The following is a 27965-nucleotide window of genomic DNA, read 5'->3' as shown; positions in this document are numbered from 1 at the left end:
GGGGCGGGGCCGCAGGGGACGCGGCCCGGAGGTCTGCGGTGGCAGCACGCGGGGCGCGGTCCTGCCTGGCCCAGTGGCGCGCAGCCGGGCCCTGCTCCTCGCTGGCCAGCATGTCCTTCGTCGCGGTGGCCGAGGATTCGGACTTCCCCATCCACAACCTGCCCTACGGCGTCTTCTCCACCCCAGGCAACGTGAGCTGCTCCGCTTGGCCTCTGGGCGGGGCGGGGCGGGGGGTGCCCCCTCCGCTGGGACCCCCGCCCGAGCCCTGCAGCCTGTGGCCGGGGCCTGACCACGCAGGACGCCGGCCCGTGGTTCCCCTGCTGGACGCGGCCCGCGGGCCCCCGGGGTCACTGGGGGGCTGCGGTTTCCCTACTGGACCTGCCCCCCCCAGCCCTCTGCCATGCGCCCTGTGGTCACTGGGGCGGGGGGCAGGGGTGGTGAGATGGGGGTGGAGGGAGGCTTTGGCACTATCTCTTGAGGAGCCTCTGGTGCTGGGTGTCTGTGGGTCTGAATCTGGCCTGGTAACTTTCTAGATGTGCACATGATGTGCGTGTTTGTGTGGGATTAGATGGGAAATTAGAATCCACAAGTGTCCCTCCCAGGCAAGCAGAGCAAGAACGATTATTGCTACCGAGGAGTTGAAGCACCTGTTCTCACTGCTTACTCCGAGTTACTGGGGTTTGTTTTCAACCCCCAAACCACCATGTGGTGGCTGCTTGTTCCTCCTGCAGGTTATTATACCCTAACCCTAGGACCCAGGAAATGTGGGGGACCTCAACATTTTTAGTAGCTTAGTAAAGGGATGAGCACCTTTGCTGGCCACCTGGCTGGAAGAAATCAAGCGAATTTGCCTCCAGCTAGAATTCTTTCAGCTTACAGGGTGGGCCCCCTGGCCTTCCCTTGCTGACCAGAAGAAGCCCTTTGGACAGAAAGGAGTCCTCCCTTAGTAAGTATGGCCTGATTGGTAGAAAGAAATCTTTGAAAACTGGAGGCTTATCGACAAATATGTAAGAAGATCCCTGGGTGGGGACAGCAGATTCCCTTGGATTTATTCATGGTATTTTTTGCTTCCAACCCTAAAGGTAACCTCTGGATTCAGCTCTGTAAGCCCTAGATCCCCAGAATCTGCTTACGGTGTTCAGGAAATATTTACTAAATGAAGCTGCTGGCAGTCAACCCCTTTCCCCTTGGTGGACCTTTGACACCATGTGGCCAGCCTTCTGTGGGCCTGCCTGCAGCAAATGCCCTGGTCTGCTAGAGCCAATGTGTGCTTTCACAATGGCCAGGACTGAGCAAACATTGCAAGGGTGTGGAAAGTTAACACTGTTCCCTGGTAGGACGGGAATACAATGAGGCAGGTTAACCCTTGACCTGTGTTAGTCAACCACACTTTCTGTCCACCACCCTCCCACTTTGCCCTCAGCGGGATGTCCTCACCTTTACCCGGGGGCACAGAAAGCTGGTGACTTGCTCTGACTTGCCTTCTCAAGGACTCGGGAGTGAATGCCCTTTGGAGGGGGGCTGGTGGCCTTTGGACCTCGGGCTCCTGCTGTTGCCATGTTAGAATGTGCAAGGACAGCCACCAAGGAGGCCTGGGGGACAGGCCCCTTCCCATGGCCCTCTGAAAAGCACACTGCCCCACTGGCATTCCAGAAGGCTCAGCATGTTCACAGGGAGTAGGGGTCTCATCTGAAGCGGTCCCTGCCCTCAGTGGATGTTCCAGGGTTGTGGCTGCCTCTCGGGGCTGGTCTGGCTGCCAGGGCACAGCCTCCCCTCCTCTGCCCCAGTGGCCAGCTCTTCATAATTTGGGTGGAACAGTAGTGAATTAATGTAGTCATTACCTCGTTCATACTCTTACACAGGGAATGGTTAAGAACCCCAACTTGGGCCAGACTCTGGGGGATGGGGGCTGGAGATCAAAGACACACGAGACCCCCCTCCCTCCATCTCGGAATACTCATAGAGTGGTAGAATGTAGGAGGCTTTCTCTGTGAGGACAGGAGCGGTGGCTTCGGAGATAGGACACTGTGGTCATCTGCAGCTGATGGCCAAGTTGTTAGAGTCCCGGGGCCTGATGTACATGGGGAGGTATCCACCTCCTATCAGCCTGCTGAAATGAGCAGCCACGGGGAGAAGGCCAGCCTGTTACCCACATCTAGGCTCTATGCTGGTCCCTCGGGAGAGGTGGCATCTCGGCTCAGGACGGGGCTCCCGGAGGTCAGGTCTACAGACATGCTCTCTGGTTCCTTGTTGACCAGAAAAGCTCAGTGTCATGGAACAAAGGCCAGACCTTGCCAAATACTTGAGACACCTTCATAGTCTGGGCTGAAGCTGGGATTTTATGTTGTGGGAAGGCACTTCCCTGCATGTTCCAAGCAGCTTGGCTGCATGCTCCCTGGTGACCTGAGCCCTCCGCTGTTTGAGCCACAGCCCCTGGTCTTCACACTGGGCCTGGGGCGCTCTCTGTTCTGCTGTGCACAGAAATTCCCCCAGGAAGGCCTACAGTAGTCCTGGGAAATAATCCAGCTGCTTGGTGAGGTAGGGAGCTCCTCACCAGCAGAAGCATGTAAGCAGTAGCTGAGGAGCTTCTCTGGGGATGTTGCCTCGATACGGGGCTTGGACTAGGCCACTTGCATCTTCCCCTCTCCAGGGGATTTATCTCCCATTCAGTGAACATGGGTTTTTTCTTGTCCGAGAAATAGATAGGGTTCCAGGGACACCTGGGTAGCTCAGTGGTTGAGCATCTGCCTTTGGCTCAGGTCGTGATCCCGGGATCCTGGGATCAAGTCCTGCATCGTGCTCCCCAGAGGGAGCCTGCTTCTCCCTCTCCTTCTGCCTATGTCTCTGTCAGTCTGTCACAAGTAAATAAATAAAATCTTTAAAAAAAAAAAAAGAGGGTTCCAGATTCTGCCGGGGCAGAGATCACTGGGGTGATCTTGGTTCACTGGGAGACAGAGGGAGCTGGGGTCCGGGGCTCAGGATGCAGTTCCTTAATCCCTCTCCTTAGAGGACCATCAAAGGGAGACCATGGGCTCTTAACTAGACAGATCTTTTGGGTGAAGAACCAAGCCTGGCCAAGGCTCTCCTCCCTGTTGACTGTTCTATCTCCCTCCCAGCCAAGACAGAGGATTGGCGTAGCCATTGGGGACCAGATCCTGGACCTCAGTGTCATTAAGCACCTCTTCACTGGGCCCATCCTCTCCAAACACCAGGATGTGTTCAATCAGGTAGGACACTGGGATGGCAGGTCCTGGATCTCAGGGGCATTTGTTGCACATGCCACCAGGATGAAGCTCTTTCCCTTCTGTTCCAGATAAGAGATAGTGCCTCTGGAGGTCTCAGAAATATTACCTGGGTCAGGCTGGGTTGTTTTGGGACAGGCTGGCAGCCCACAGCCTGGGGACAGCTCCCATGGGTTCCTAGGTGGGAAGGATGTCTGTTTCTACAGTGCCGGGCCCTTCCCAGGGGTCTCTGGATGAGGCTTTCCAATAATTGCTATACATTCCCCCACCGAGCTGAGTGGGTGCTGGCCCTCGGGGTCTGTAGACACAGCCAGGGAGGAGCGGACGGCTCGCATGCACAGAAGCCTTCCGTGTTCCCAGCAGGTGGGAGGAGTCAGCCTGAGGTCCACGTCCCTGTGGGGTGGACGAGACTCTATGGCCCCATCAATGGTCAGGGGCTTTGATGCACGCCTCCCGCTCCATGGCTCAGGAGGGAGGATGGTGTTTGTTCCGCACCTCCTGTGTGCCAAGTTTCAAGCACGTCTCTCATCCCATCCTCACAACGACCCTCTGGCACAGGAATCGGATCCTCGTTACTTGGTTGGGATCTCCTCTGAAATAAGCTGCGATTCTCCATGTCACACGGCTACAAGTATTAGAGCCCTCAGAATGCACACTGCTCCTTTTGTCACACCTCCATGGCTGAGAAACCTCATGAGGCCAGTGGAGGGGTCCATGTGGACTAGTTCCCTGCAGATGGAGTGTGTGCTTCCGTGGCAGGAATGCAGCCCCCCTCAGCTGCACCCCAGGCCAGGTGGTCACCGGGCTTTGCCCCAGATAGTGGCTCCCGGGCTTTGCTGTTCGTGTGCAAACCCACAAGGTTGGGGGGGGGGCAGGGGATGATCCCTTTCCCCAGTTCCAGGGGCAGCTGGGGAAGCTAAGTACAAGAGTCCTGAGAGTGGGGGACCCTGAAGGTGACCGGCCTCTCTTCCTGGGCTTTTCTGTGTGTGATCTGCTCTCTCTGTTCCGGGGTAGCCAGCTCTCAACAGCTTCATGGGCCTGGGCCAGGCCGCCTGGAAGGAAGCAAGAGCATTCTTGCAGAACTTGCTGTCCGCTAGCCATGCCAGGCTCCGAGACGACACGGAGCTTCGGAGACGGTGAGGGGCCTGCGGATGTCGGTGGGCGGGGGGAGGGAACGGTGGGGTGGTCAGGTTGACAGCCTCTGCCTTGTCCAGCCCCTGCGGGCAGGTGTTGGTGGCAGGGCTCTGGGCCGACTGGGACAACCCGTGTGCCTGGACTGGAGGGTCCTAGCCGGGTCCAGCCCCCTGCCCATTCCCTTCTTCATCAGTATGTTCCACATCTGCATCTGGTTTCTGGAGAAGAAATAATGTGGCTCATTTTCTAGAGGGGAAAATAGGAGGCGTCATGGCTCTTGTGGGCGGATGCCCTCCCTAGGGTGGGCTGTTGCAGCCGAGCCCTGGTCCTAGGCCAGTCTGGGGGTGCTGGCCACAGGCTCTGAGCAGGATTCCAGGGCTGGTTTGGGCTGAGCGTGCAGTGAGTGTCCAGAGCAGGGACTCCACTTCGTGCTTGACCTTGAAGCCCCCGGCTCTGTGTTGCAGTGCGTTCACCGATCAGGCTTCTGCTGTGATGCACCTGCCGGCTATCATAGGTGAGTGTGGTCCCTGTCCCCAGAGCAGCTCAATGGAGCAGTTCAGTGGGCCCAGACGGCTGGCCGGATGCTGCAGGCCTTGCTGCCTGTTGGCGGGAGGTGGGGGAGGTGGGGGGGTGGGTGGACGACGGCACGGGGAAGACTTCTGGGCTTTACCCCGTCCCCTTCAATGACCCAGGCCTATCTGAAAGCCAGAGCCCTTGCCGGGTGGCTGCTACCTGCCAAGATTTGCAGATGGCCACTGGCTCCCTTGGCAGCAACTCACTCTGTCCCAGAGGCCACAGGTAGTGCTCCCAGCTCATCCAAGAGTCTGAGTCCCACAGACAAGAGTCTGAGAGCCACAGCGTGAGCCCTCCGCAGGGAGTCTGATGGAAGTTTCAACCAGCAAGTTGCAAATGTGCCAAGTCCCTTAGCTGAAACAGAGGAGGCCCTCCACCTTGGTCTCCCAGCCCCCGGGCCCACCCACTGGGTTTGTCTGGGCATCTGTGTTCTGGAAGCTTCCAGAACCCTGGGCTGCAGGGCCCTGGCAGACCTTGTGTTGGGTCTGCCCTGAATCCTAGCACTGTCCCAGGAGGCCTTCCTGGTGGAGGATGCCCTTCCAGAGGACAGGTACATGAATCACAACTTACCCCATCCTCAGGTCGGAGGGTTAGAGCAGCTGAAGCGCACAGAGCACAGAGCTAGGTCACGCTGCATGTGGTCAGAGCCTGACACCCCTTGGTAGCTACTGCTCCTCCTCCCTCTCCCCCTGCTCCCCTCCTCCCTCTCCCCCTGCTCCCCTTCCCTCTCCTCCTCCTCCCCCTCTTCTCTGTTGTCCTCTTCTCCCTCTTCCTCTTACCCTCCTCTTCCTCCTGGACCAGTCCTGCCAGAGAGATTGGAGGGGAAGAGGCTTCCAAATATTTCCAGGATTTGGACTCAGACAGTGGAGGCGAGAACCGTGCAGGTGGCAGACGGTGCTCAAGCAAAGGCGTGGGGAGCAGAGCCCTGGGTTGTGGGTGGTGACGTGAGAAGCCCAGGAAGGGGTGGAGTGGCCATTGTCTATCTCAGGCTGTCTTGGCTCCTTGTTCCTTGTTTCTCGGAGGAGAGCTCTAAGAACAGATTGTGAATGAGGTTCCCTCGTGCTGCATTTCTAGCAGAACCTTGGACGGCGCTGTTGGGGTGCGCTCACGGGGTGGGGCTGAAGGGAAGCCTGCACTCCTGCCTCCTCCTCCTGACCTGGCTGGTCCCGGGCTCTGAGACGGTCTGTCCGTGTCCTGGGCTACTGGCCACCGCCGGGATCTCTGTGTCTCCTCTGCAGGTGACTACACGGACTTCTACTCCTCCCGGCAGCATGCCACCAACGTCGGGATCATGTTCCGGGGCAAGGAGAATGCACTGATGCCAAATTGGTATGTCTATTTCCAGCAGCGCATTTCCCAGGAGCTATATAGTCCTGCTCATGGTAAAGAGATTGGAGAGGGGACCCCATGCCTGTGATGCCACTACTTCTGGACACAGAGGGTCCACCCCTCAGCCCCTTGGCTCCTCAGCCCCTCAGCCCCTTTGTCTAGAGAGCGCCAGCTGGAGATCCATCTCCGGGGGCGTAGGTCCTCCTAGGCTCCTTCATTCGGGAGCCCTGTGTTATTACTCTACTGACATGCCTTCTTCATACCTGGAACTTTGCGATGCCCGAAAATCATCAAGCATGCCCACATTCTTTATCCCTCAAAGTGTAGCCAGCCCACCCCTCAAAGTGTAGCCAGCCCACAGCCTGAGCCGTGTTTGTTTGTGTGATCCACACACTAGCTGGTGGGGTCTCCAGAGCTGTGGTTGTTAGCCCCATTTCATGGGAGGGGAAACAGGCTGAGAAGGGTTGACCTGCCAGAGGACAGACAGGCCCAGAGGTGTCTCCTAACTCCAGATCAAGGCCACGCCCCGCAGGGAGCACAGGGCCCAGATCCTTGCCCCTTTGGTCCATGTTGCTCTCTGGATGTGGTGTGTACTGAGAGCGTGGTGGCAGGTGTGCACCCCAGGCCGGTCCTACCAACCACGCGTAGGCAGGAAGCTGTGTGTCAAAGTCCAGATGGGGAAGGAGATAGTGAAGCAACCAGACCAAGGTGGCAGGGCAAGGTGGGTGGGCCTGGGAGTGCAGGTGCTTGGAGAGAGCGGACCCTGGTCCCGTGCAGGCTCCGGGCCGAGTAGGGGAGGCAGGCGTTGCTGTCTGCAGGTGCGAACAAAGGGGCTCCTCTCGGGACGTTTGCTGTGAGGGGGCCAACGGAGGTGCCTTTTTCACCCTGCAGATATCCTTTAGTATAAGGGGTGTGTGCGTCTGGTGATGAAGCCACGCTCTCCCTCCCTGCGCCCACCTCTGAGTCCCTTCTCCCAGGGCGGAGCGCTTGTCTGCTTCCGATATTCTTTCACCCGCATCCAGGTCTTCTCTCTGCCAGCTTTTCTATGCAATCCCTGCCCTCTTATTAATCTGAAAGAATGTTTTATGTGTGGTAGAAATGAACCCTTTGCTGTCACGCACGGTAAATATTTTCTCCCAGTGCAGTGTCTCACTTTCTTAATACAGAAACTCAACACTTTTATAAAGTCAAACACGTCATTTTTTTTTTTTTAATGACATTTGCTTTCATGTCATCCTGAGGCTTTTTCCTGCCCGAGAGTTTGGGGATAGTCTCTGTGCTTTGCTCCTAGCGCTTACTGTCACGTGACTCTGTGCAGCTTTAGATATGTGCCCCACCTTGGGACTCCCCACTATGTAGGGTGGGACGTACAGGTTCGTGTTTGCTCCTGGACTGCCATAAGGCTGCTCTAATCCAGTGGCAGAAATTTATGGAGGCTGCAGGTGACCCCGGGCCTGACCTGTCACTGGATTTAGGGCCCCCCTGGGTGATCCAGGATGACCTCATCTCAAGACCTTTTTCCATAAGGTCTTTTCTGGGGGACCTACCATCAGGTCTGACTTGTGCAGACATTTATTGTCTGTTTGTCACCTTATGATGCTGTCACCTATGCTTGGGGCCCAGATTGTTGGGTCATCCATTCCCACCGCGCTGTGCTATTTTATTTTTATTTTTTAAAGATTTTATTTATTTATTCATGAGACACAGAAAGAGAGAGGGGCAGAAAGAGACACAGGCAGAGGGAGAAGCAGGCTCCATGCAGGGAGCCCAATGTGGGACTCGATCCCGGGCCTCCAGGATCACGCCCTGGGCTGAAAGCAGACGCTCAACTGCTGAGCCACCCCGGCGCCCCAGCACTGTGCTATTTTAAATCACATTATCATGCATTTTGATATTGGGGTGCACTTTCCTATTTGACTTCCTCTGCCGCTCTTCTGTCCTGGAGACAGAGCTCTTGGCATTGTTCCTGCAGACCTGCAGCTCCTGTGTTCTGAACCTCATGGGCCAGGCCAGGGTCCCAGGATGGCGGGGAGGGAGACCTCGGAGCAAGCAGCAGGGCTTTGCCATCCGACAGGCCTGGGTGATCCAGGCCGAGCCCTGGATGCTGCTCTCCGTGAGCCAGGCTGAGTTTGCAGGGTGCTGGCCACTGGCACCTGCAGCTCAGGGTGTGGGTGCTGCCAGCTGGCTCTGAGCGCCGTGTGTGCACGGCAGCTGTTAACGTGTCCATGTCCGGTGGTGGTGGCGCTGGAGACCAGGATGGAAGAACCATCGGTGAGTGTTGGCTTCTGTGGCCCTGAGGACACTCACTACCATCCACCTCCAGAACTTGCTCATGTCGCACAGCTGAAGGTCCCCAGGCCCCCTGCTCTGGCTCTAGGAACCACCCCTCTCTTTGATTGTGGAACTGTCTGGGTCTCTGAGACAGGCCAGCGTGGTGTCATTAAGGCTCACCCGCCGTGTGGCGTGGGCTGGCATTTTCCCCCCGGGTTCATGCTTGCTGGGTGGTCACTGTCCACGGCATGTGCCAGCCTCACTTTGCTTATCCATGTGTCTGTGGGATACACACTTCGGAATACCTTTTGGTTTTGAACCATGCGTATACATGTGGGCTCCCTTTTTTGTTTTTAATTTTTTAAATGGAGATTTATTTTGCATCGTGTAACTGTTGGACGTCCCTCCGCCTTCTGTCTCAGGCTGCACTTGCCAGTGGGCTACCATGGCCGTGCCTCCTCTGTCGTGGTGTCCGGCACTCCGATTCGCAGGCCCATGGGACAGATGAGCCCCGATGACTGTAAGTGACCCCGGCGCCCAGGCCTCCCTGGTCCCTGCTCTGTGCACCCATGCGGCCAGTTCTGTGGCCTGGCGCCCACCACAGCCTCTCTCCTGGTCTCTTCCAGCTAAGCCTCCTGTCTATGGCGCCTGCAAGCTCTTGGACATGGAGCTAGAAATGGTAAGCTGGGTCTTGGTCCCTGTGCGGGTGTCTGGAGCAGCAGCACCCCCGAGAGGGTGGCCATGGTGGGGGAGACGGTCCATCCTTACACGGGCTCCCTGTTTGGGAACTTGCTGAACGTTCACCAGGGGCCTTGCGGATAGAGCTCGCAGGGGTCATGTGTGGACTTGCACCAAGTCCCCAGCACGTGTGCTCCCTGCCGGACTGTACAAGGCCCTGCTCCACCTTCTTGTTCCAGCTCACACTGTGAACAAGTATTATTTGCATTATTTAAAGCCACATTATTTTGCACCTTTGTGCTTTTTTGGGGGGATTTTTAAAAAATATTTTATTTATTCATGAGAGACACAGAGAGGAGAGAGGCAGAGACACAGGCAGAGGGAGAAGCAGGCTCCATGCAGGGAGCCCAACGTGGGACTCTATCCTGGGTCTCCAGGATCAGGCCCTGGGCTGAAGGTGGCACTAAACCGCTGAGCCACCCGGGCTGCCTCCATGGGGGGATGTTTTCAGTTTCAGTTACCCCTTGAGTGCTGTACTGTCATCATCTGGTGTTCGTGGGCACGAGGCGGTGGTGATGCGCCCCTCAGAGAAGATGCAGGTGGTGGATGGCCTGCATTGGACAGGACAGAGCTGGTGCTTGTGCCTTTGTGTCCGCACGTCAACAGTAGATGTTGGACAGGGTGCCTTTAACCCAGCACATCCAGAACCAGGTCACGTATTGGTTGGTGACGCAGGCCTGGTATCTTCCATAGCACTGATGGTGTGCAGCTGGATGTTCTTTATCGATAGACTGTAAGTAGCAGGAATCGACGCTGTAGCCCTGCTGCCACCATGGCCCATGCAACCTCAGAACCGTGGCTGTTCCACGGCTGCAGAGTATTTTAAATTAAGCTTTTTATTTTGAGATAACTGTAGAGTGATGTGCAGTTGTGAGGAATAACATGGAGAGATCCCGAATGCCCTCCACACAGTCTCCCTCCAGGGTAGCATCCCCCGTGGCGGTACCTGCCATAGCCTCAGCCCTGGGACGCTGGCACTCGTCATCAGTTCCGTCACCCCGAGGACCCCCTCATGCTGCAGGGCTGGGCATTGTATGGGGGATGCTGAACTTAGGGCAGCCCCCAAGGCAAGAGGACAGTGATGGGAGGGAGGAGCTGAGTGGATGGAGGACTCTGATTCCTGGGGCAGTGACATTAAGCTCTGCTGGGTGGCCAGAGGGTTCGCAGTGGAGCCGGGCCCTGGGGGTTGGGGGGGGAAGCGTAGGCAGACAGGTGGTGGGTGGCTTCCCACGATCAGCACCTGTGGTTTTAGGTGATGTCTCTTGGTGGCAGGTGGAGGAGAAAGGGTTGTGGGGCCATCTGAGCTCCGCTCCTGCCACGTGGTTTCCTGGGCTTCCGTCCTGAGGCAGGAATGTGTGCACACTTCCAAACAGCCAGCCCTCTGCCTCCCCACAGTGAGGGTGCCACGCAGACCTGGGGAGGTCATCCAGTCCAGAGGCCCTGCAGCCGGGCAGGTGCCCACCCTCCCCTTGGGGTGGGCAGCAAGCTGGGAAAAGCCAGAAAATCCGTGTGTGGAGAGATGTGGGGTGGGGAGCAGATGACCCGTCCTGGATGGTGATAAGATTCCAGATAAATTGGTGCCCTTGGGTTTTTTTTTTTTTTTAATATCTTGATTAAAAAATATTTGCAGTGTTTATTTTTTTTTAAAGATTTTATTTACTCATTCATGAGAGACACAGAGAAAGAGAGAGGCAGAGACACAGGCAGAGGGAGAAGCAGGCTCCATGCAGGGAGCCAGACGTAGGACTTGATCCAGGGTCTCCAGGATCAGGCCCTGGGCTGAAGGCGGTGCCAAACTGCTGAGCCCCCCGGGCTGCCCTATTTGCAGTGTTTAAACACTGTCAGAGAACAAATCAAACTGTGAGACAGGTTTTGCGAATGTCACAACTGATTGTGTATGTCTGATGACTGTTTTGCCAACTTCTTCCTCCAACGATGACTCGGAATTCTGCTGGTGCCTGAGCGCTGTGTTGCTGATGTTTCTCTGCAGAGGGGGCAGAGGGAAGGGGGTGTGGAGGTGTGGAGGTGCCCAGGTGCCCCCACAGAGGCAGACTTTAGATTTTTCACGACACGAGTACACAGCCAGATAGTTCTGTCTTCTATAAGCCTCGTGTAGCTGTGAGATCTTGAAATGCAGCATGTGTGTGTGCAGGGGTGTGTGTGCATGGGTGCAGGGGTACAGGGGAAAGGCAGGGTGGACTGGGGCTCGCTGAGGGAGGGAGTGGAGCCAGCACGCAGTCCAGGGCTGTCAGGAGGCCAGGTGTGCTGGCCCTGTGCTGCTCACCACTCTCCGGAGGTGACCATCTGTCTGCTTGAGTGCAGTTCATGATTTAGAACTTCGAGTGGGTTCGTAGCCTGGTTGGGACCCTGGGACCCAGGTGGCAGTCCTGGTCCCTGTCCTGGGTCAACAAATGCCTGACCTTTGCCCCCCCGGAAGCCACCGAATTCTAATCAACTTTACCCCACACCAGGCTTTCTTTGTAGGCCCTGGGAACAAGTTTGGAGAGCCGATCCCCATTTCCAGGGCCCATGAGCACATTTTTGGAATGGTCCTCATGAACGACTGGAGCGGTAATTATTGGGGTGTGGGCGTGCTGAGGTCGGGCTCACTGTGCACACTGCCGTGGGTGGAACCCGGGTGCTGGGGACACAGTCACAGAAGCCACGGGTGGTCTCCGCGTCCGGTGCTGGTCAGAGGCTGGGGTTTCACGCAGACTTGTCAGCTCGGAGCCCCTGGGCCAGTTACCTCCCCTCTCTGATCTCTGGGTTTCTCATAAGGTCAGCAGGGGCAAAGCAGACATCACAGCTAACATTTGTGAGCCCTTGTGTGCGGGGCCCCGTGCCGAACCCCTCCATGGGGTGGCGACGTCACCTTCCCGGGCGAGGAACTGAGGCACAGGGAAATTGCACTCCGTTGCTGAGCTTAGATTACAAACTGAAGCAGTCCCATGTCCAAGTGGCTGAGTCCTGGGACATCTGTGCCCCCCAACTGGGGGAGGATGAGCCTCTAGCCCCTCCTGGGGGGAATGCCTGCCTGCCCTTTGGTCATCCTTTTTGCTGTGACCTGGCACAGTGACCTCAAAGGAACTCTGTCCTTGGCACTGAATGCTGTTGCACGCGGCCCCGGGCGGGGTGGCCAGGCCAGAGCTCCTTGCAGGACAGGACGGTGGAGGTGGGGGTGGGGTGGGGGATGGAGCCCTGGGGAAAGGCCGGGCGTCCTCTGTAAGCCCTGCCCGGCCGTCTCTTGCAGCTCGGGACATTCAGAAGTGGGAGTATGTCCCCCTGGGGCCGTTCCTCGGGAAGAGTTTTGGCACCACCATCTCCCCGTGGGTGGTGCCCATGGATGCCCTCATGCCCTTTGTGGTGCCCAACCCGGAGCAGGTAAGCATACTCTCGGCGCCTGCTGGCCCACCAGGCATCCGTGCTGTCTGACCTGGGGGAGGGCTCTGTGCCCCCCACATGCCCCTGTACCGGGGAGCTGGCTGGCAGGAAAAGAAGGGGTCCTGGCCAGTACCTCCACCTTGCACAACCTCCCCGTCCTGAGTTGTGTCCTGTGTGGTGGCACCCCCTGGGCCCCGATTGGCGGAATGCAGTCTGGAGCCAGGCCACGGAGGTCCTGGCCCCTACCCGGTGGATGGGCCAGCAGCCAGAGCGTGACCTTTCCCACCTGGTCCCGTGGCAGCCCCTGCTCTTCCCCTGTCCTCCCCCTGCCTCCCGTGTCTCCCCAGGCCTGCAGTGCTCTCATCCTTTACCGAGGTCCTCACCGCCTGTTACTTATTTGTTGTTTTCCATAAAAGCAGTTTCTGTTTTTAAACTCAATATATTTAGAAAAGGAAGCTTTGTTTCTTTTACTTCATATTCCTACCGGTGTCACTAGCCTCCAAGTTAATCATAAAAAGAAAAACATACCTGTTAAAATCACCCCAGATTACTCAAGTCTTGGCTTCAGGTAGCCCTGCCAGGGGCTGCCGTGGGGACCTGTGGCCGGGCCGTGGGGCTGCCTCCACCCGGTCCCCGTTGGCTGCTGCTTCCCCCACGCTCTGCTCGCTGGCTCTCCGGGGTGTCTCTGATCTGACCTCTGCACCCTTGAGCTGTGGGTGCTCTGGCCCCACGTCTCTCCCTGTGCCTGGGGAGCAGGTTCCAGGCCAGAGCCCTCTGCCAGTGGCCCCACTGCTGTGCTCTGCCCTCACAGGACCCCAAGCCCCTGCCGTATCTCCGCCACAGCCAGCCCTACACGTTCGACATCAACCTCTCTGTCACCCTGAAAGGTACTGTCGTGGAGTGGAGGGCATGCCCAGGCCTGGGGGAGGGGCACATGTGGCCCAACACCGTTGCCCCAATTGCTCCTGAGTTCCTGGGGATGGGGGGCAGTGAGAGGGTGTCACTCACCGTTGCCTGGAGCCACGGGGAGATCTTGCACAGGGAAGAGAGGGGACGGGATGCCCTTTGCTCCTGAGGACGCCAGGCGGAGCTCGCAAGACATTGTGGCCTGTCACTGCACTTTCCACTCTCAGGGCCAGAATGTGTGGAGTCTGGGTGGGGCCTCCCCCGTCTGCCTGAACTCCCGTGCCAGCTCCCCGGACACAGTCTGCCCAGCCTGCACTCACACGCACTGACCCCTTGCTCCTGCGCCCCATGTTCTGTCTGGGGCCTGTTGGAAAGCCTGGCTCTGCTCCGGGGCCGCACACCTGGGCCCCCACGCCCCACGCAGGGTCAGCCCTGAGAGCCTGGCAGACGAGGCCCCGTCCCCTGGAGGCTCTTCAGCTCGGCTCCATTGATGGTCTGCTAGAGCATTAGTGTAAAGAGCCCGGCCCTGCAGGCGGTGGCTGGGGCCTGGCTCACAGCTGCTCGGCTCTGGGCTCTGGGCAAGCGGCTGGCCCGTCTGTGCACCAGGTTGTCATCTGTACAATGGGACAGTAATGGCCCTGACTTGACTCCGTGGTGGTGAGGGTTAACGAGATGGATTCACATGAAGGTCTAGAGCAGACCAGTACCTAGGAAGAGCATGGTGGTGTTCCCATTCCTGGGGCCCTGGCTCTTGCTGCCTGTTCCAGCGTCCCCACCCTTCACAGAGGTGGTCCTCCTGCAGAAGGGTTCAGAGCTGTCACCTTGGGGGCGGGACGCTACCAGGGGACGGGGCTTCAGAGCTGTCATGGTGCCCCCTGGACATCTGTGGTGGCCCAGTCCTTCCATGTTACACTGTGGCAAAATGAGGCTCAGAGAGGAAAACAGGTTCACCTCGAGTCTTTTAGGGGGCTCCTGGCCAGGCTGAGAGGAGCACCCAGTGTCGTTGGATCTGGGCTAGTCTCCTCCTGTGCACAGACCCTCTTTGGGGCCCATTTGTGTCTCAGGTTCCTCTGCCTGCCTGGAGACATACAGAGGTATGTCCTGTCAGGGAAGGGGAGAGAGTATCAAGAAGATGCGGTGTCCAGAGTTGTAGAAAGACCTAGAAGGGGAGCATGGAGTGCAGGGAGGGCTTCCAAGACCCCCTCTGCACCGCAGTCCTGAATATGCAGTTCTGACAGCCCTTTTTGGGATCCGGGTGATGGGTGTGGGCAGGAGGAGGCTAGAGGGCCGACCTTGTGTGGGGCTGAGGAGCACACCTGCTCTGTGCAGCTGTTGGAGGGACGCCAGGGCCCCGTGCCCTGGGGGAGTAAAGGGCTGTCGCGGTGTGAGCACTGTTGAGAAGCGAACAGCAGTGGCCTATGCCCTACCTGTAGTAGCTGTTCAGTTAATGCTGCTGCAGTGAATCACAAAGCAGGACGCTGCACATCTGGGGGGTGGCTTATAGGTGTCAACATGTGCACGTCTCCCGGTCATCACTTCTGGGCAGGAGGAGCTGTGAGCTCACCGTTCTGTGGGTTCCGTACGTGAAGTGCTTTTGGACGAGTGCAAGCCTCAGCCACCAAACCCATTACCTAAGTGCCCCCCGCCCTCCCCACCCCCCCGTCCTTGATGAATGGAGCGAAGTCCCTTTGTCAATGCTGCTTGTGTTTCCGACAGGAGAAGGAATGAGCCAGGCAGCGACCATATGCAAGTCCAATTTTAAGGTAAGCGTGGAAGTTGGGCAGGCTGCTTCTTGGAAGCTTGGGAGACGGAGGGCCGTCTGGGAAGGAACGGGAGGTTTGCACTGATGTGGGGACATGGGGATGGGCCCGTGCCTGGGCCTGGAGTTTCTGTGGCCCTGTTCCTTTCTAAAGAGGTGATGAGGCCACAGGGACTCCTCCAGATGCAGAGACGTGACCAGTGGTTTCCTTGGGGAAACGATAGATGTTCCTATAAGGCTCCAGTCTCCTGCTGCTTCTGTCCTGGCAGGGGCTGGATTGGTCCCAGTGATTTATCTGTGTTTGAACTGAGCTTGTAATTGAAGCATCCCACACACGGAGGAAAATGCATAAATTATAAGTGTCCAGCTCAATTGCTTTTCCCCAATCCACGTTCTTGTGTGGCCAATACCTGGGTCGGGGAATGGGAGATTTGCAGGGCATCAGCTGTCCATCTCTGTCCCTGTCCAGGGACAGTGTCACCACCCCTCCTCCCAACCTGAGATGCCATGCATTAAATTGGTCTGTTCTTCTGTTTTATGGAAACAGAATCATACAGCGTGTGTGCTGTTCCCCGCGGCTTTGGCTCTCACATCGTAGCTATGTTGCCGTTTGTAGTGGCATTTCTTTATTGCCTCTAGATGTCCCACCACTGGTTCTCCCAGTCCACTCTTTTTTAAAGATTTTATTTATGTATCTGAGACAGAGAGAGAGAGCACACAAGCAGGGAGGAAGGTCAGAGGAGGAGGGAGAAGCAGGCTCCCTGCTGAGCAAGGACCTGCCCCCGCGCCCCTGCCAACCCCCTGCCAACATGGGACTCGATCCCAGGACCCTGAGATCATGACCTGAGCCAAGGGCAGACACTTCACCCACTGAGCCCCCAGGTGCCCCCTAGTCCATTCTTGATGGACACATGGGTTGTTTCCATGGGGGGCGAGGATAGACTCCCTAGAAACAACCCAGAACACGTCCTTTGGGACACACGGGCACTTTTCACTGGGTGTGTATCCGTACAGTCGCCAGTCACAGAGCACATCTATCTGCGTACTCCGCCCACAAGGACTTCCAGGTAGCTTCCTGAGGGGCCCTGCCGGCCTGGGGGGCACCCCAGCAGCACGTCAGCGTCCCTGCTGCCTGGCTGCTCCATGTCCTGGCCGGCGCGGCTGCTGTGTGCCTTCCCCTGCTGCTCGGAGGGTGGTGGTTTCCACGTGCGCCTCCCTGACGGCAATGCTGCTGGGCACCTTCCCACGTGTTTACTGGGTACACGAGCATACCCTCGATCAGTGTAGCTCTGTTTCCTGTCTCCCTTCAAGCTGGACACTGTCTGGGCTCCTTAAGCTAAGAAATCAGGGGCCTCCTCAAAGGGGCCTGTTTCTGAGTTTTCCTGCACCTGGACATGCAGCTGCAGGAGCAGCAGGTCTAAGACGTGGGTTTGCACTGCATCTGAGCGTCTGGGGGGCCACGGTCCTTGTTCCTCTTCCCCTGGTGGAGCTCACCTTCTGCTCCTTCACTCCTGGGCCTGCCTGGACATCCTGTTTGCATCGTTCAGTGGGTGGCCCTATCTGCTTGAAGGCCTGGGAGCTGGAATGGGTGGGGACTGGGCGGGGGGGAGGATGCAAGTGTGCTCTTGGCCCACGAGGAGCCTCTGCTGTGATGAGGTCCTAAAGCATGCCAACTCAGCACCCAAGGGTAGTCCCAGGGCAGCATGTGAGTGTGGACACCTGAGCAGGTTGTAGGCTGAGCATCTGGGCAGGGAGAAGGTCTGCCTTCCTGGAGAAGGCGGGTTAGGGATGCCTGAAGGAGCAGAGGAGCTGAGGCCGTAGCCAGTGCACAGCCGGGAGGGAGGGGAGGACCCTGGGTGACCCCAGGAGGACAGCTTGTGGTTGCCATGGGCGATGGGGGCAAGCTGGTGGGGAGAGCACCTGGGGACGCTGTCTGTCCCGAGTGGCTGTGGGAGCTGCTAGCCTGGGGGCTGGGGTCAGTCACCTTGCCTGTCCCCCTCTATGTCTCTGCCCTCAGTACATGTACTGGACGATGCTCCAGCAGCTGACCCATCACACCGTCAATGGCTGCAACCTTCGGCCAGGGGACCTGTTGGCTTCTGGAACCATCAGCGGGCCGGTGAGTGTCTGGTTGCCTTGGGCACTGCCCATGTAGCCAGCCACCCCCACCCCCAACACACACAGACCTAAAGGCCCTCAGCTGGTCGTCCACAAGGGACCTCCCACCCAGGGTGGATGTATCCTAGGACTCTGACCCACAAGGATGCATGCGGGGCTTCCCTTCCAGGTCCAGACCTAAAGACACTGTCAGAATGGGAGGCCACATTTGTCTGTATAGAGGACAGAGTGACGTGTGTGGGGGGGAATCAGGGAGTGGCCACGGAGCCTGGCTGTCACTGGCTCTTGTTGGGCAGCCCCCAGAATGAGGTGGCGCCACTGCTGTGCCCCCCCATGCCACCATAAGCCCATGGTAGGGTCACAGAACCTTAGGGGCTGGTGGCTTTGGGGTGGTGTGTGTACCAGCACCTCCTGCAAGGTCCTGACCCCAGCCTCTTGGTGGATGGGAAATCTCTTCCCAGTGGAAGGGTGTCTGGCATGGCACCATCTGGGTACACTGCAGCCCCCAGGGCTGGCGGGGGCCCGGGCACATGGTTCCACACTCCCCGAGTCCCGAATAAAGCAAGCAGGGCACCATGCCGAGGTCCCACCGAGGCAGGGTCTTTGAGGGGCACGGCACCCTGTCCCTGCCCAGGGCTCCTAGGCTTTGCTAAGCATCCAGTCTGCGGCTGCCACACTCACCAACATGTGAATACACGCGAGGCTTTCTTCCCTTTCCTGTGCTGAAGGAGCCAGAGAGCTTCGGCTCCATGCTAGAGCTGTCGTGGAGGGGAACGAAGGCCATCGAGCTGGGGAACGGACAGACCAGGAGGTTTCTGCTGGATGGAGATGAAGTCGTCATAACAGGTGAGGGCAGCCAGGCCTCGCGGGCTCCGTCCCGCTCCTTCTGTTATGACCGCGTGGTGCTCCGGGCTGGCCGAGAAGCCATCTGTCCAGCTCGTCCCCGCGCTGGCATTCCCAGGCCCGTGTCTGCGCCTCGTGACCTTCCCCCCGGCCTTGGCCACCAGGGACTCTGAACCGGACCAGAGAGCCCACGGGAGTCCCGCTGTGTCTCCCTTCTGAGCGAAACTGTAAAGTGACCGCAGAAGTTCTGGGCTTTGCGGTGTGGAGGCCCGAGTCCTCTGACCCGGCCGAGCCAGTGACAGGTGTCCCAGCAGCTTGTTCTCAGGGGGTGAGGGCACCCCTCCTCTCCGGGGGCCATTCTGGCTCCTGTATGGTGTGACTCGGGGGGAAGGCCCCGTGATGGCCAGCAGCGCCCTCTTCACAGTCAGACCCAAGTCGGCCCCAGAGCCCCCTGGCTGTGTGACCTTCACCAAGCTGTCGAGCTCTCTGAGACTCCAGTTCCTCATTTTTAAAATGGAGTCAGTGATACAGAACTGACCCTCATGTGGCTGTGAGGATGAGGGGAGCCGGCTTACCCCTCCATGCCAGCACACCTGCTGGGAGTCCCACTGTGGGGTCCCAGTCGTGAACGGGACAAATGCACTGTCTGGTCTTCGGGAGTGCCTGGCAGGGTTCAACTGCTTGCCTGGGGTCTTGCCGCCCGCAGGTGCTGAAACCGAGGTCCCCGCCCACGTGGCTTATGCTGGGACCCTGACTCCTAACCCCTCTGATGGGGTGACAGACTGTTTTCCCTGTCGTCACTGTGGATTTTTCCAGACACACATTTTAGAATGCAATGCACACCTGCCCCAGCCCTCCATGCCCATACTCTACGTCTGCTCTCGGCCTGCTGACCCACACGCCACTCCTGAGTGTCATATTGCCACCCTGTTTTCCTGGCCCCGTCTTGGTGCTGCTGACAGTTTACTCTGTGGGCTGGCACCTCGGCCCCATTCCACTCTCACAGCCTGCTGACATCCTTCTAAAGCGTCACGCCACCTCTGCAGCTGCCTGCCCCATGACACCACCCCTCCGTGCCTGGACTGCCAGCTTGTGCCAGGCCCCTGTGGTCCATCCTGCGCAGGGCACCTGGAGGATGCCCTTCAGGGCTGTGTTCCCATCCCTCTGCTGCTCCAGGTTGCCTCCTGGCTCCCTATGGCCTCTTGCGTCTAATGCGCACCTGCTGCTCCTCTGATTCTGCTCCGCCCGCTGAGCCCCATCTAACACCTGCATGCCTTTGACTTACATCTTGCTCAGCCCACACGAGGTCCCCTTTGGTCACTCAGGTAGACTCAGTCGGTGACAGCAGCAGCCTATCTAAAACACCGAATTCGGGTTCATCGTACGCACGTCTGTTCCCTAGCTCAGCTTCCTCGGGCTGCCGTAGCAAATGGCCACAAACTTGCTGGCTTAAAACAACAGAAACTTATTCTCTCCCAGTTCTGAGGGGCAGAAGTCTGAACCGCAAGGGTTGGCTCTAGGGGAGGACCCGTTCTGGCCTCTGCCACTGGCTAGTCAGTCGCCTGGCAGCCATCACCCAGCCTGCTCGGCCGTCCTCATGCAGATTTGTCCCAGCTGTCTGTCTCTGTCGTGCACTCACGGTGGCATTTAGGGCCCGCCCGGGTCATCTCCACATCTAAGATCCCTAATTTAACTCACACCTGCAAAAACTGCTCTGTTGGAAAACCGTCACGATCCCAGGGCCAAGGGCCTGAGGTCTTTGGGGTCATTGTGCAGCCGATTGCACGGTGCTTACAGGGCAGGCTCCAGGCCCTGCACGTCTCTGCAGGCTGACTGTGTGCCAGCCACACAGTAGGACTTGTGCGGTGGTTGGTTGATGAGGTGAAGTGGAGCTGGTAGAGAAGAGGCAGGCGGAGCTCAGGCTGCAGCACAGGGTACCCCAAATGGTCGGGAAGTACCCACTGCCCTTGCTGGTCCCACAGCCCTGTCACAGCCTAATTCCAGTTTCCCTGAGTTTATTGAGAACCTGTCAGGGACCAACCATGTTGTAGCACATATGCCTCCCTGACTCTGTCCTACATTCACAGGAACCCTTGGGCAAGGAATTGTTACCCTGATTTACAGAGCAAAGAGCTTGGGTTACCTGCTGGGATCACACTCGGGGAGAGCTGGGGTACAGCTCAGGTCTTCTTCGTGGCCATGGTCCTCTCCGTGGTCGTTGTCCTTTCCATGGTCATGATTCTCTCTATGGGCATGGTCCTCTCAGTGGCCTTGGTCTTCTTTGTGTCTGCAGTCCTCTCCATGGCCATGATCTTTTCAGTGGCCATGGTCCTCTCAGTGGCCATGATCCTCTCCATGGCCGTGGTCTTTTCAGTGGCCCTGGTTCTGTCCATGGCCATGGTTCTCTCTGTGGCTATGGTCCTCAGTGGCCATGGTCCTCTCTGTGGCTTAGTCATCTTTGTGGTCACAGTCCTCTCTATGGCCATGATCCTCTTTGTGGCCATGGTCCTCTCAGTGGCCCTGGTCTTCTTCGTGGCTGCAGTTCTCTCCATGGCCATGATCCTCTCTGTGGCTGTGGTCCTCTCAATGACCCTGGTCCTGTCTGTGGCCATGGTTCTCCCTCTGGCTATGGTCCTCAGTGGCCATGGTCCTCTCTGTGGCCCTGGTCTTCTTTGTAGCCACAGTCCTCTCCATTGCCATGGTCCTCTCAGTGGCCATGATCCTCTCCTTGGCCATGGTCCTCTCTGTGGCCTTGGTCTTCTTTGTGGTCACAGTCCTCTCCGTGGCCATGATCCTCTCTATGGCCGTTGTCCTCTCAATGGCCCTGGTCTTCTTCGTGGCTGCAGTTCTCTCCATGGCCATGTTCCTCTCTGGCCGTGGTCCTCTCTGAAGCCCTGGTCCTCTCTGGAGCCAGTCTTATTTCCAGGGTTCCTGTGATGCTCGCCGACCCTGCTGCAGACCCTCAGCCTGCCTTCAGTGCTGGAGCATTGAGCCCCGAAGCATATTCTGAAGTTCTGTCTGGGGAGGGAGATGGGAAGGGAGAGGAGAGAATTCTGGCTTTAGCTCTCTGTCCCTGTCCTGGGCCCCCTATCCCTCCAAGCTGTTTCAGGCGAGCAGTGGTCCAGGCTGGGGCAGAGGAGCCTGGTGCTCAGGCCGCTCCTGTGACCATGGCATCTGAGCCACCCACGGTGGGAGAAGGATGCGAGAGGCCATGAGGGCCGCTTACTGGTGGTCATGCGTGCCTTGCTCATGACGGAGTTATGGAGGCAGAGACACTCGGGAAAGGCAGTTCCTTGGTCTGCAGCAGCGAATGTTGGCAAGAGAGGAGGGACTTGGGAACAGGTTCATGGAATCTCTGGAACCAGGACGGGGAGTTAGGCCATGGGAGAGGTGTGGGTTGCATGTTAATAGAGAGATAAAGAAAAGAGACTTTCATGGAACTGCAGGGAGTGGGTGCAGGGGAGACCCCACTGTAGGCTCTGGCAGGAGGGAGTGCATGCATGTGGTGTGGGCAGTAGGACCTGGGTTCACCTGCCACCACCTGCAGGGCACCTGGCCCTGCTGCGCTGACTCCGGCTGGGAGCCACTCTGCATCCCTGTGGCCTGGTCCCCGCTCAAGCTGATGCCGCTCAGATGCCACCTTGTCATCTCCCAGCTCTGCCCTCACGGGGACTGCCCCCACATCCGTCTCTTACCCTCAGGAACGTGACGGGGCGCTCAGAGGTCCTGATGGCGCCGACACGGCAGCACATCCTGTCGGCCAGACATTTCTAGGTGCTTTACCTGTCACACACTTCCCCACGGGGCAGGGGCCCTGCTCATACCCACATTTCAGATGCAGCAACCATGGCCCAGGAAGATTCATGTCTCCCCACAGTCACATAGACAGTAAAAGGTGGAGCAGGATTTGACCCCAGGTGACTGTGCTGCGGGGGTCCATGCTCTTAACCATCATGTCACCTTGTCCTTCTGTGACACAGCGTGACCCTCATTTCCAAGTCCCCCAACCACGCAGTGCTCAGCAGGAGAGGAGGCAGGTAAACCCTCAGCTCCACCAAGACTCTGAGCACTTGGATGCCGCCCATCCATCCCCAGGCCTGCCGTCTCTGCCCATCTGGCGTTCAGCCCGGGACCTGGAGGAGGTGTCTGCTCTGCAGACATTCGCGCAGCTCCCCGCGTGGACGTTTCTCACCCTCTGTCTGGTGGTTGACGGGTTGGTAGTTGTGCTCAGGGGTGGCTTTTTCCTTGGCATCCACAGTTATTTGTGTGGTTTTTTTGTTTTGTTTTGTTTTAAGATTTTATTTATTCATGAGAGAGAGAGAGAGAGGCAGAGACAGGCAGAGGGAGAAGCAGGCTCCATGCAGGGAGCCCGACATGGGACTCGATCCCGGGTCTCCAGGATCCCACCCTGGGCTGAAGGCGGCGCTAAACCGCTGAGCCACCTGGGCTGGCCCGGGATCCATAGTTATTTGGCAATGGTACTCAAACATCTCTCCGTGTGTTCCCCGAGGCTGCCCCCACCCCCAACCACCACGCAGGCGCCTTCGGGCAGGTCTATCCACCTGCTTTCCATCCCAACGTGGCTGCTTTGTTGGCCCGCTCTGGGGTCCCTGTGTAAGGCTGATGGGAGCGACAGGGCATGGACGCAGCAGCCCTCTTGTCCGGGATCCTAGACGGTGGCCCGGGTGGCTGTGCGAGGGGTCTCAACCCCGTCAGGGGAGCCACATGACTCCTGTGGAGCCCTGAGAGTCAGGATGGGTCTCTTTTTTCTCCGCTCTTGCTCGCTGGCTCCCTGACACTTGTGAGCCCTGCCAGTGGCGTCTATTCTTGTGCTCTCACCTTGGCCAACATTTTGGGCAGAGAGGCCTCCTATGCTCAGTGCCAAGTGCAGGTGCTGGTGCACGTGGGTCCTCTGCGCGGCCTGCCCTCTGGCCGTATCCCAAGGCTCCTCACCCTCTGTGTCTCTTGCCACCGCCCCCCCCCACCCCCTCCAGCCCCATCTTCTTTAGGAGTTTTGTTTCCTTCTGTTGTTGATGTAGACTCTTCCCTGGTATTTATATTTCTTGGGCCATTTCCACAGGAATAAGAGAAGGAGAAAGTTAATGTGGAATCAGAGCTCCATCCCGAGCCAGAAGCTATTTAGCAGTAATCTTTACATAAGATGCAAAGGTCCGTGATGAGCACAACAGCAGCACGATGGTTTGATGGTTTACTGTGCACTTACCATGTGCCAGGAACCGTGCGCATCATTTTACACACATCACCACATTGAATTCCCCCAATGCTGTTCTGATTTACAGAAAAGCCCTTGGCGGCCCCGCGGGGTTAAGTACTTGGACCAGAACCATGGTTAGCAGGTGGAATGCCCCTGACTGCTTGGGATGCAAAGCCCAACACCTTCACCTCCCCACGAATGCAAGCCTCCCCCATCTGCTTTCCCCAATCAATTCCTTAGTTTGGTTTAGTGGTGTAACATGCTTGGGACTCCCCGAAGCTCTGGTGGCAGAGAGACCTCTGGTTTCCAGCCTGGCTCTGCCACTTGGGGCTGGTCCCGGGTCCCTGGGGTTCCTCTGAAAAGGGAGGCGCTGACAGGAGTGGCATTCCAGGAAGCTGGGCAGCTGGGCTGCAGCTGTGGATTCGCATTTGCGTGGGTGGGATGGAGTTGGGGGGTGGGCAGAGGGTCAGGAAGGGCCAGTGAGGTCAGGATGCAGGGCTCATACTCCAAAGAAGGGGGGTATGTTTCACCGTCCACTTCTATAATTGGTGGGAGGTGGGGGGCTGACCCTGCCCTCTTGGGTCCCTCTGTCCCTGCGGGGATACACCTGCCCCCAGCTGCTTCTCTCTAGACCTGGAACCAGCATCATGGGGTCTTGGGAAGGCTCTGGGGTCGCTCCCCATGGGTTGCAGCTGCTTTCATCCCCTGGACAGCTCTGCCCCTCAGGGGACATTTGGCAACGTCCGCAGAGAATCTTGGTTGGTGGCCATGCACGGTGAGCCCTCACTAGTGGGTGACACCCGGCCCAAGATGTCACTAGCGTTGGGGATGAGAAGTGCCATCTAGGCCACCTGCTGTACCAGCCATGACATGGGGAGGATGTGGCCAGCCTCACCTATGGGGTGGCCGGTCGGGAAATGAAATGATGGGATCGTGGATCTGTGTCCAGGAAGCAGGCTGTGCGTTAGTGGGACTGGTAGCTGTCCTGCTCCAGGGCCGGGGGCCCGTGATGGACTGAGCGTTGGGGTTGGGGCCGGGGCCAGGGGAGGAGGCTGGCGGGTCAGTGTTTGCGGAGAGGAAGGCCCTTTAAAGATGCTCCTGTTCTGACTTAGTCGCTTCGACACATTTCCTGGTGGACTTTTGTGTCCTGGTGTCCACATGGGGCAGCAGAGGGCCCAGCCCCGGATTCTGTAGCAGGTGGGGGACGGGGGAGTCTGGTGGTGTTTTTCTGTACCTCAGGGTCACGAGCAGCCCTGCAGGAGCCCTCAGTCACCAGAGCCAGCGCTGCCCCCTCCCATCCCCAGCTCTGGCTTCCGCGGCCCGGGACCTGGGGGGTCTGGGGAGTCTGACACTCACAACTCTGGGCGTTTCCATCCGCCCAGGCTCTCTCTGAACTGTAGCTGGAATGTGTCACCGTCTGGCCTGAAAGTCCCCAGTGGACCCTGGGGGGCTCCAGGATGAGATTCAAGCTCCACACCACGGCTCATCAGAGCTCCTGTAACCAGGCTCTCGGCCCCACGGCAGCTTCAGGCAGCACCTGCCTCTGGCCTGGGCCTCCATTCCTGTGCGGTGCCGGTCACCTGGTGCCCTTCTGGTGAACTCCTACCCACCCTTCAAATCCCAGCTCAGGGCTCCTCCCTTCCCCCTCTGAGCTCCTCCACGCTGGCCTCTCCGGAGCGCGCGCGGCCCCTCTAGCCGGGTCTGGACAGGCCCCGCCAGACCCTCCCCTGGTCCTTCCCCCACTTCTGTGGAGGTGGCATCGGGGTGCTGAGGTTCACGTGTGTTGAACATCTACTCTGTGATGTGCATCATGCTGGCGGCCCCAACGGAAGGCTTGCTGTTGCCGTTTGCAGACGTGGGGCTAGGCTTAGGTCACCACTTCCCGTGGCCACTGCCACAGGCGCCAGCTCTATCCAGGCAATGACGGGCTCCTGTCCTGTTTCCTGCACGTGAGCTCAGCCCCACGCCGTGGGTACTGTCCCCAGAGCCACTTCACAGAGGAGGAGACAGGGTTCTGCGGAGACCCACGGCCAGCAGGTGGAGCGGCCAGGTTTGGGAGTCCAGCCATGTGGCCTCGGCCAATTAGTAGGCCTGGCCTTTGAACCCAAGCCCACTCGGGGAGGGTGACCCCCGTCTGGAAAGCCACGGAGCCAGTGCTTCGGAGGGGCCTGGGCGGCAGAGCGTGCCTGGAGCTCCTCGTGGTCCTCCGTGGCTCTGCTTGGCCTCCGCTCGGCCTCCGCTTGGCCTCTGGGGAGAGTGATTCTTCTGTTTGAAATATGTGCCATCGTTTCCGCCTAGGGCCCAGCCACAGGCCGCCTGGGTGGTGTCCAGTGTGCCCGGCAGCCTCGTGGCTCACCCTGTCCTTCTCTGCCCCAGGACACTGCCAGGGGGACGGGTACCGTGTCGGCTTCGGCCAGTGTGCTGGGAAAGTGCTGCCTGCCCTCCCGCCAGCGTGAGGTCGTCGGCGGTCCCGGACATCAGGAGCTCCGCGCCCCCCGCCTGCGGCATCAGCAGCCTCAGCGGCCTCTCTGTGGCTGTGGGCCTGGCTCTTCGTTAGTGGTAAATAAATCCACGGTGCTCGGCGTCCACGTGCTGAGCCCTGTGCTGTCGTGTGTGATGTCCACTTGTGTTCTTGGTTTGACCCAGAGGGTCAAGGCGCATCCCACTTCCTTGAGAGACATTCTTGTGTTTCCTCATTGTTATTAGTGATGCTCATCAGGCATCCTTCCCATCAGACATCCCGGACCTCTCAGTGTTCGCTGGGGGGTGGAAAGAGAGTGGACCTACATTGGCCAGGGTCCTCAGAGAGACAGATATTCCTTATTTTAAGGAGTTGGTTCATGTGGCTGTGGGGCTGCCGGGTCCAAATTTGCAGGATGGGCCAGTGGGCTGGAGATGCAGGGAAGAGTTACAGGTTGAGTTTGAAGGTACTCTGCTGCGGAATTCCCTCCTCCTCAGGCAAGATCAGGCCTAGTTCTCTTAAGGCCTTCAGATGATTAGATGAGGCCCACCCCCATTATGGAAGATAATCTACTTTAGTCAAAGTTCACTTACTTAAATATTAATCTCTTTTTTATTTTTTTATTTTTATTTTTCATTTTTTTTAAGATTATTTATTTATTCATAGAGAGACAGAGAGAAAGAGAGGCAGAGACACAGGCAGAGGGAGAAGCAGGCACCATGCAGAGAGCCTGATGTGGGACTCGATCCAGGGTCTCCAGAATCACGCCTGGGGCTGCAGGTGGCGCTAAACCGCTGCGCCACTGGGGCTGCCCCTAATCTCTTTTTTTAAAAAAGATTTTATTTATTCGTGAGAGACAGAGAGAGAGAAGCAGAGACACAGGCAGCGGGAGAAGCAGGCTCCGTGCAGGGAGTCTGACATGGGACTCAATCCCGGATCTCCAGGATCAGGCCCTGGGCTGAGGGTGGTGCTAAACTGCTGAGCCACCTGGGCTGCCCAAATATTAATCTCATCTGAAAAATGCCTCCACAGAAACCTCTAGACTAATGTTGGACCAAACATATGGGTATCATAGCCCAGCCAAGCGGATACATAAAATCATCCCAGCATCCCACACATCCAGTATTCCTTGTGGCTGCCTCATGGGGGTACACGAGGTGCAGACTTGGTCCACAGGCTCTGTGGCCATCTCAGCACATTGTGAACCTCGGGTGGAGCCGCCAGGATGTGGACACACACACCAGAACTGTGAGAGGGCAGAAAGGGGGCTAGGGGCTAGCATTGCTTCCCCTGTAAGCCCACGAGAATCCAGAGGGTGCACTCCACGCCCTCTCCTCCACCCTATCCATGGCAGACAGGCAGCCCCAGTCCCAGCCTAGTCCCTGGTTCCCACGGTGGCTTTTCCTGAGCCTGATGGACCTCACACCAGAGCCCGGGAGGATGATGATGATGCCATTCACTGAATCCCTAAAGCTTTATCGAGCGCCCCCTCTGTGCCAAGCACCGTTCTGGGCACAGGAGATGCAGCGGAGCACAGAACAGCCCCACCTCTGCCCTGTGGTGTTTATATCGCAGGAGGAAGGAGACAGACGATAAGCAAAGGGATGAGGAAGAGATAGTGTATAAGGTAGCGATGACTTCATAAGCAGGCTGCTCAGAGAAGGCTCGATGTCATCCTCAGTGCTTTCCTGCCCGGAGGCCGAAGGAAGTGAGGGAGCCAACTGGATGGTATCTGCAGAGAGAGAATGCCCCGGGCAGAAGGACTAGTGGTACAAAGCTCCGAGGACGGAGCGTGCTTATCACGTCTAGGGACATCGAGGAGGCTGCTCATTCTCCCATGAAAGCATTCTAGGGCCGGGAAGCGTGGGGTTTGTACGCAGCACCGCAGTGTCATGGACGAGCCACATGGCTCATCCTCAGCACATGGTTTTCATCCTCAAGGCCACCTCATGGTACCAGAGGCTGCTGGAGCTCCAGCCACTGTGCTCAAGCTCC

General features: G+C 58.0%; 1 protein-coding gene across 1 annotated transcript; it reads left to right on the top strand.

The window, feature by feature from the left end:
• Nucleotides 1-26126, top strand: FAH (fumarylacetoacetate hydrolase). Its single transcript, XM_072801940.1, has 14 exons — nucleotides 1-191; nucleotides 3117-3227; nucleotides 4257-4378; nucleotides 4841-4890; nucleotides 6188-6278; nucleotides 8972-9069; nucleotides 9176-9228; nucleotides 11759-11858; nucleotides 12538-12668; nucleotides 13480-13555; nucleotides 15291-15337; nucleotides 17351-17452; nucleotides 18180-18297; nucleotides 25886-26126. The coding sequence occupies exons 1-14, from the start codon at nucleotides 111-113 to the stop codon at nucleotides 25963-25965; spliced, it is 1260 nt and encodes a 419-aa protein (XP_072658041.1). The 5' UTR covers nucleotides 1-110; the 3' UTR covers nucleotides 25966-26126.
• Nucleotides 26127-27965: the final 1839 nt, after the last annotated feature.

Source organism: Canis lupus, chromosome 2 (genome assembly GCF_048164855.1).
Source record: "Canis lupus baileyi chromosome 2, mCanLup2.hap1, whole genome shotgun sequence".
NCBI classification, from domain to species: domain Eukaryota; kingdom Metazoa; phylum Chordata; class Mammalia; order Carnivora; family Canidae; genus Canis; species Canis lupus.
Note: the sequence above shows the minus strand (reverse complement) of the source record. Positions and strands in the feature narration are given on the sequence as shown.

What these genes read in the sequence shown, in the direction of transcription:
- FAH (XM_072801940.1), top strand. Translation starts at nt 111, where the DNA reads ATGTCCTTCGTCGCGGTGGCCGAGGATTCGGACTTCCCCATCCACAAC. An exon ending in AATGCACTGATGCCAAATTG is followed by an intron (nt 6,279 to 8,971) that starts GTATGTCTATTT and finishes CTTCTGTCTCAG; the next exon opens with GCTGCACTTGCCAGTGGGCT. An exon ending in CTGGAACCATCAGCGGGCCG is followed by an intron (nt 17,453 to 18,179) that starts GTGAGTGTCTGG and finishes CCTGTGCTGAAG; the next exon opens with GAGCCAGAGAGCTTCGGCTC.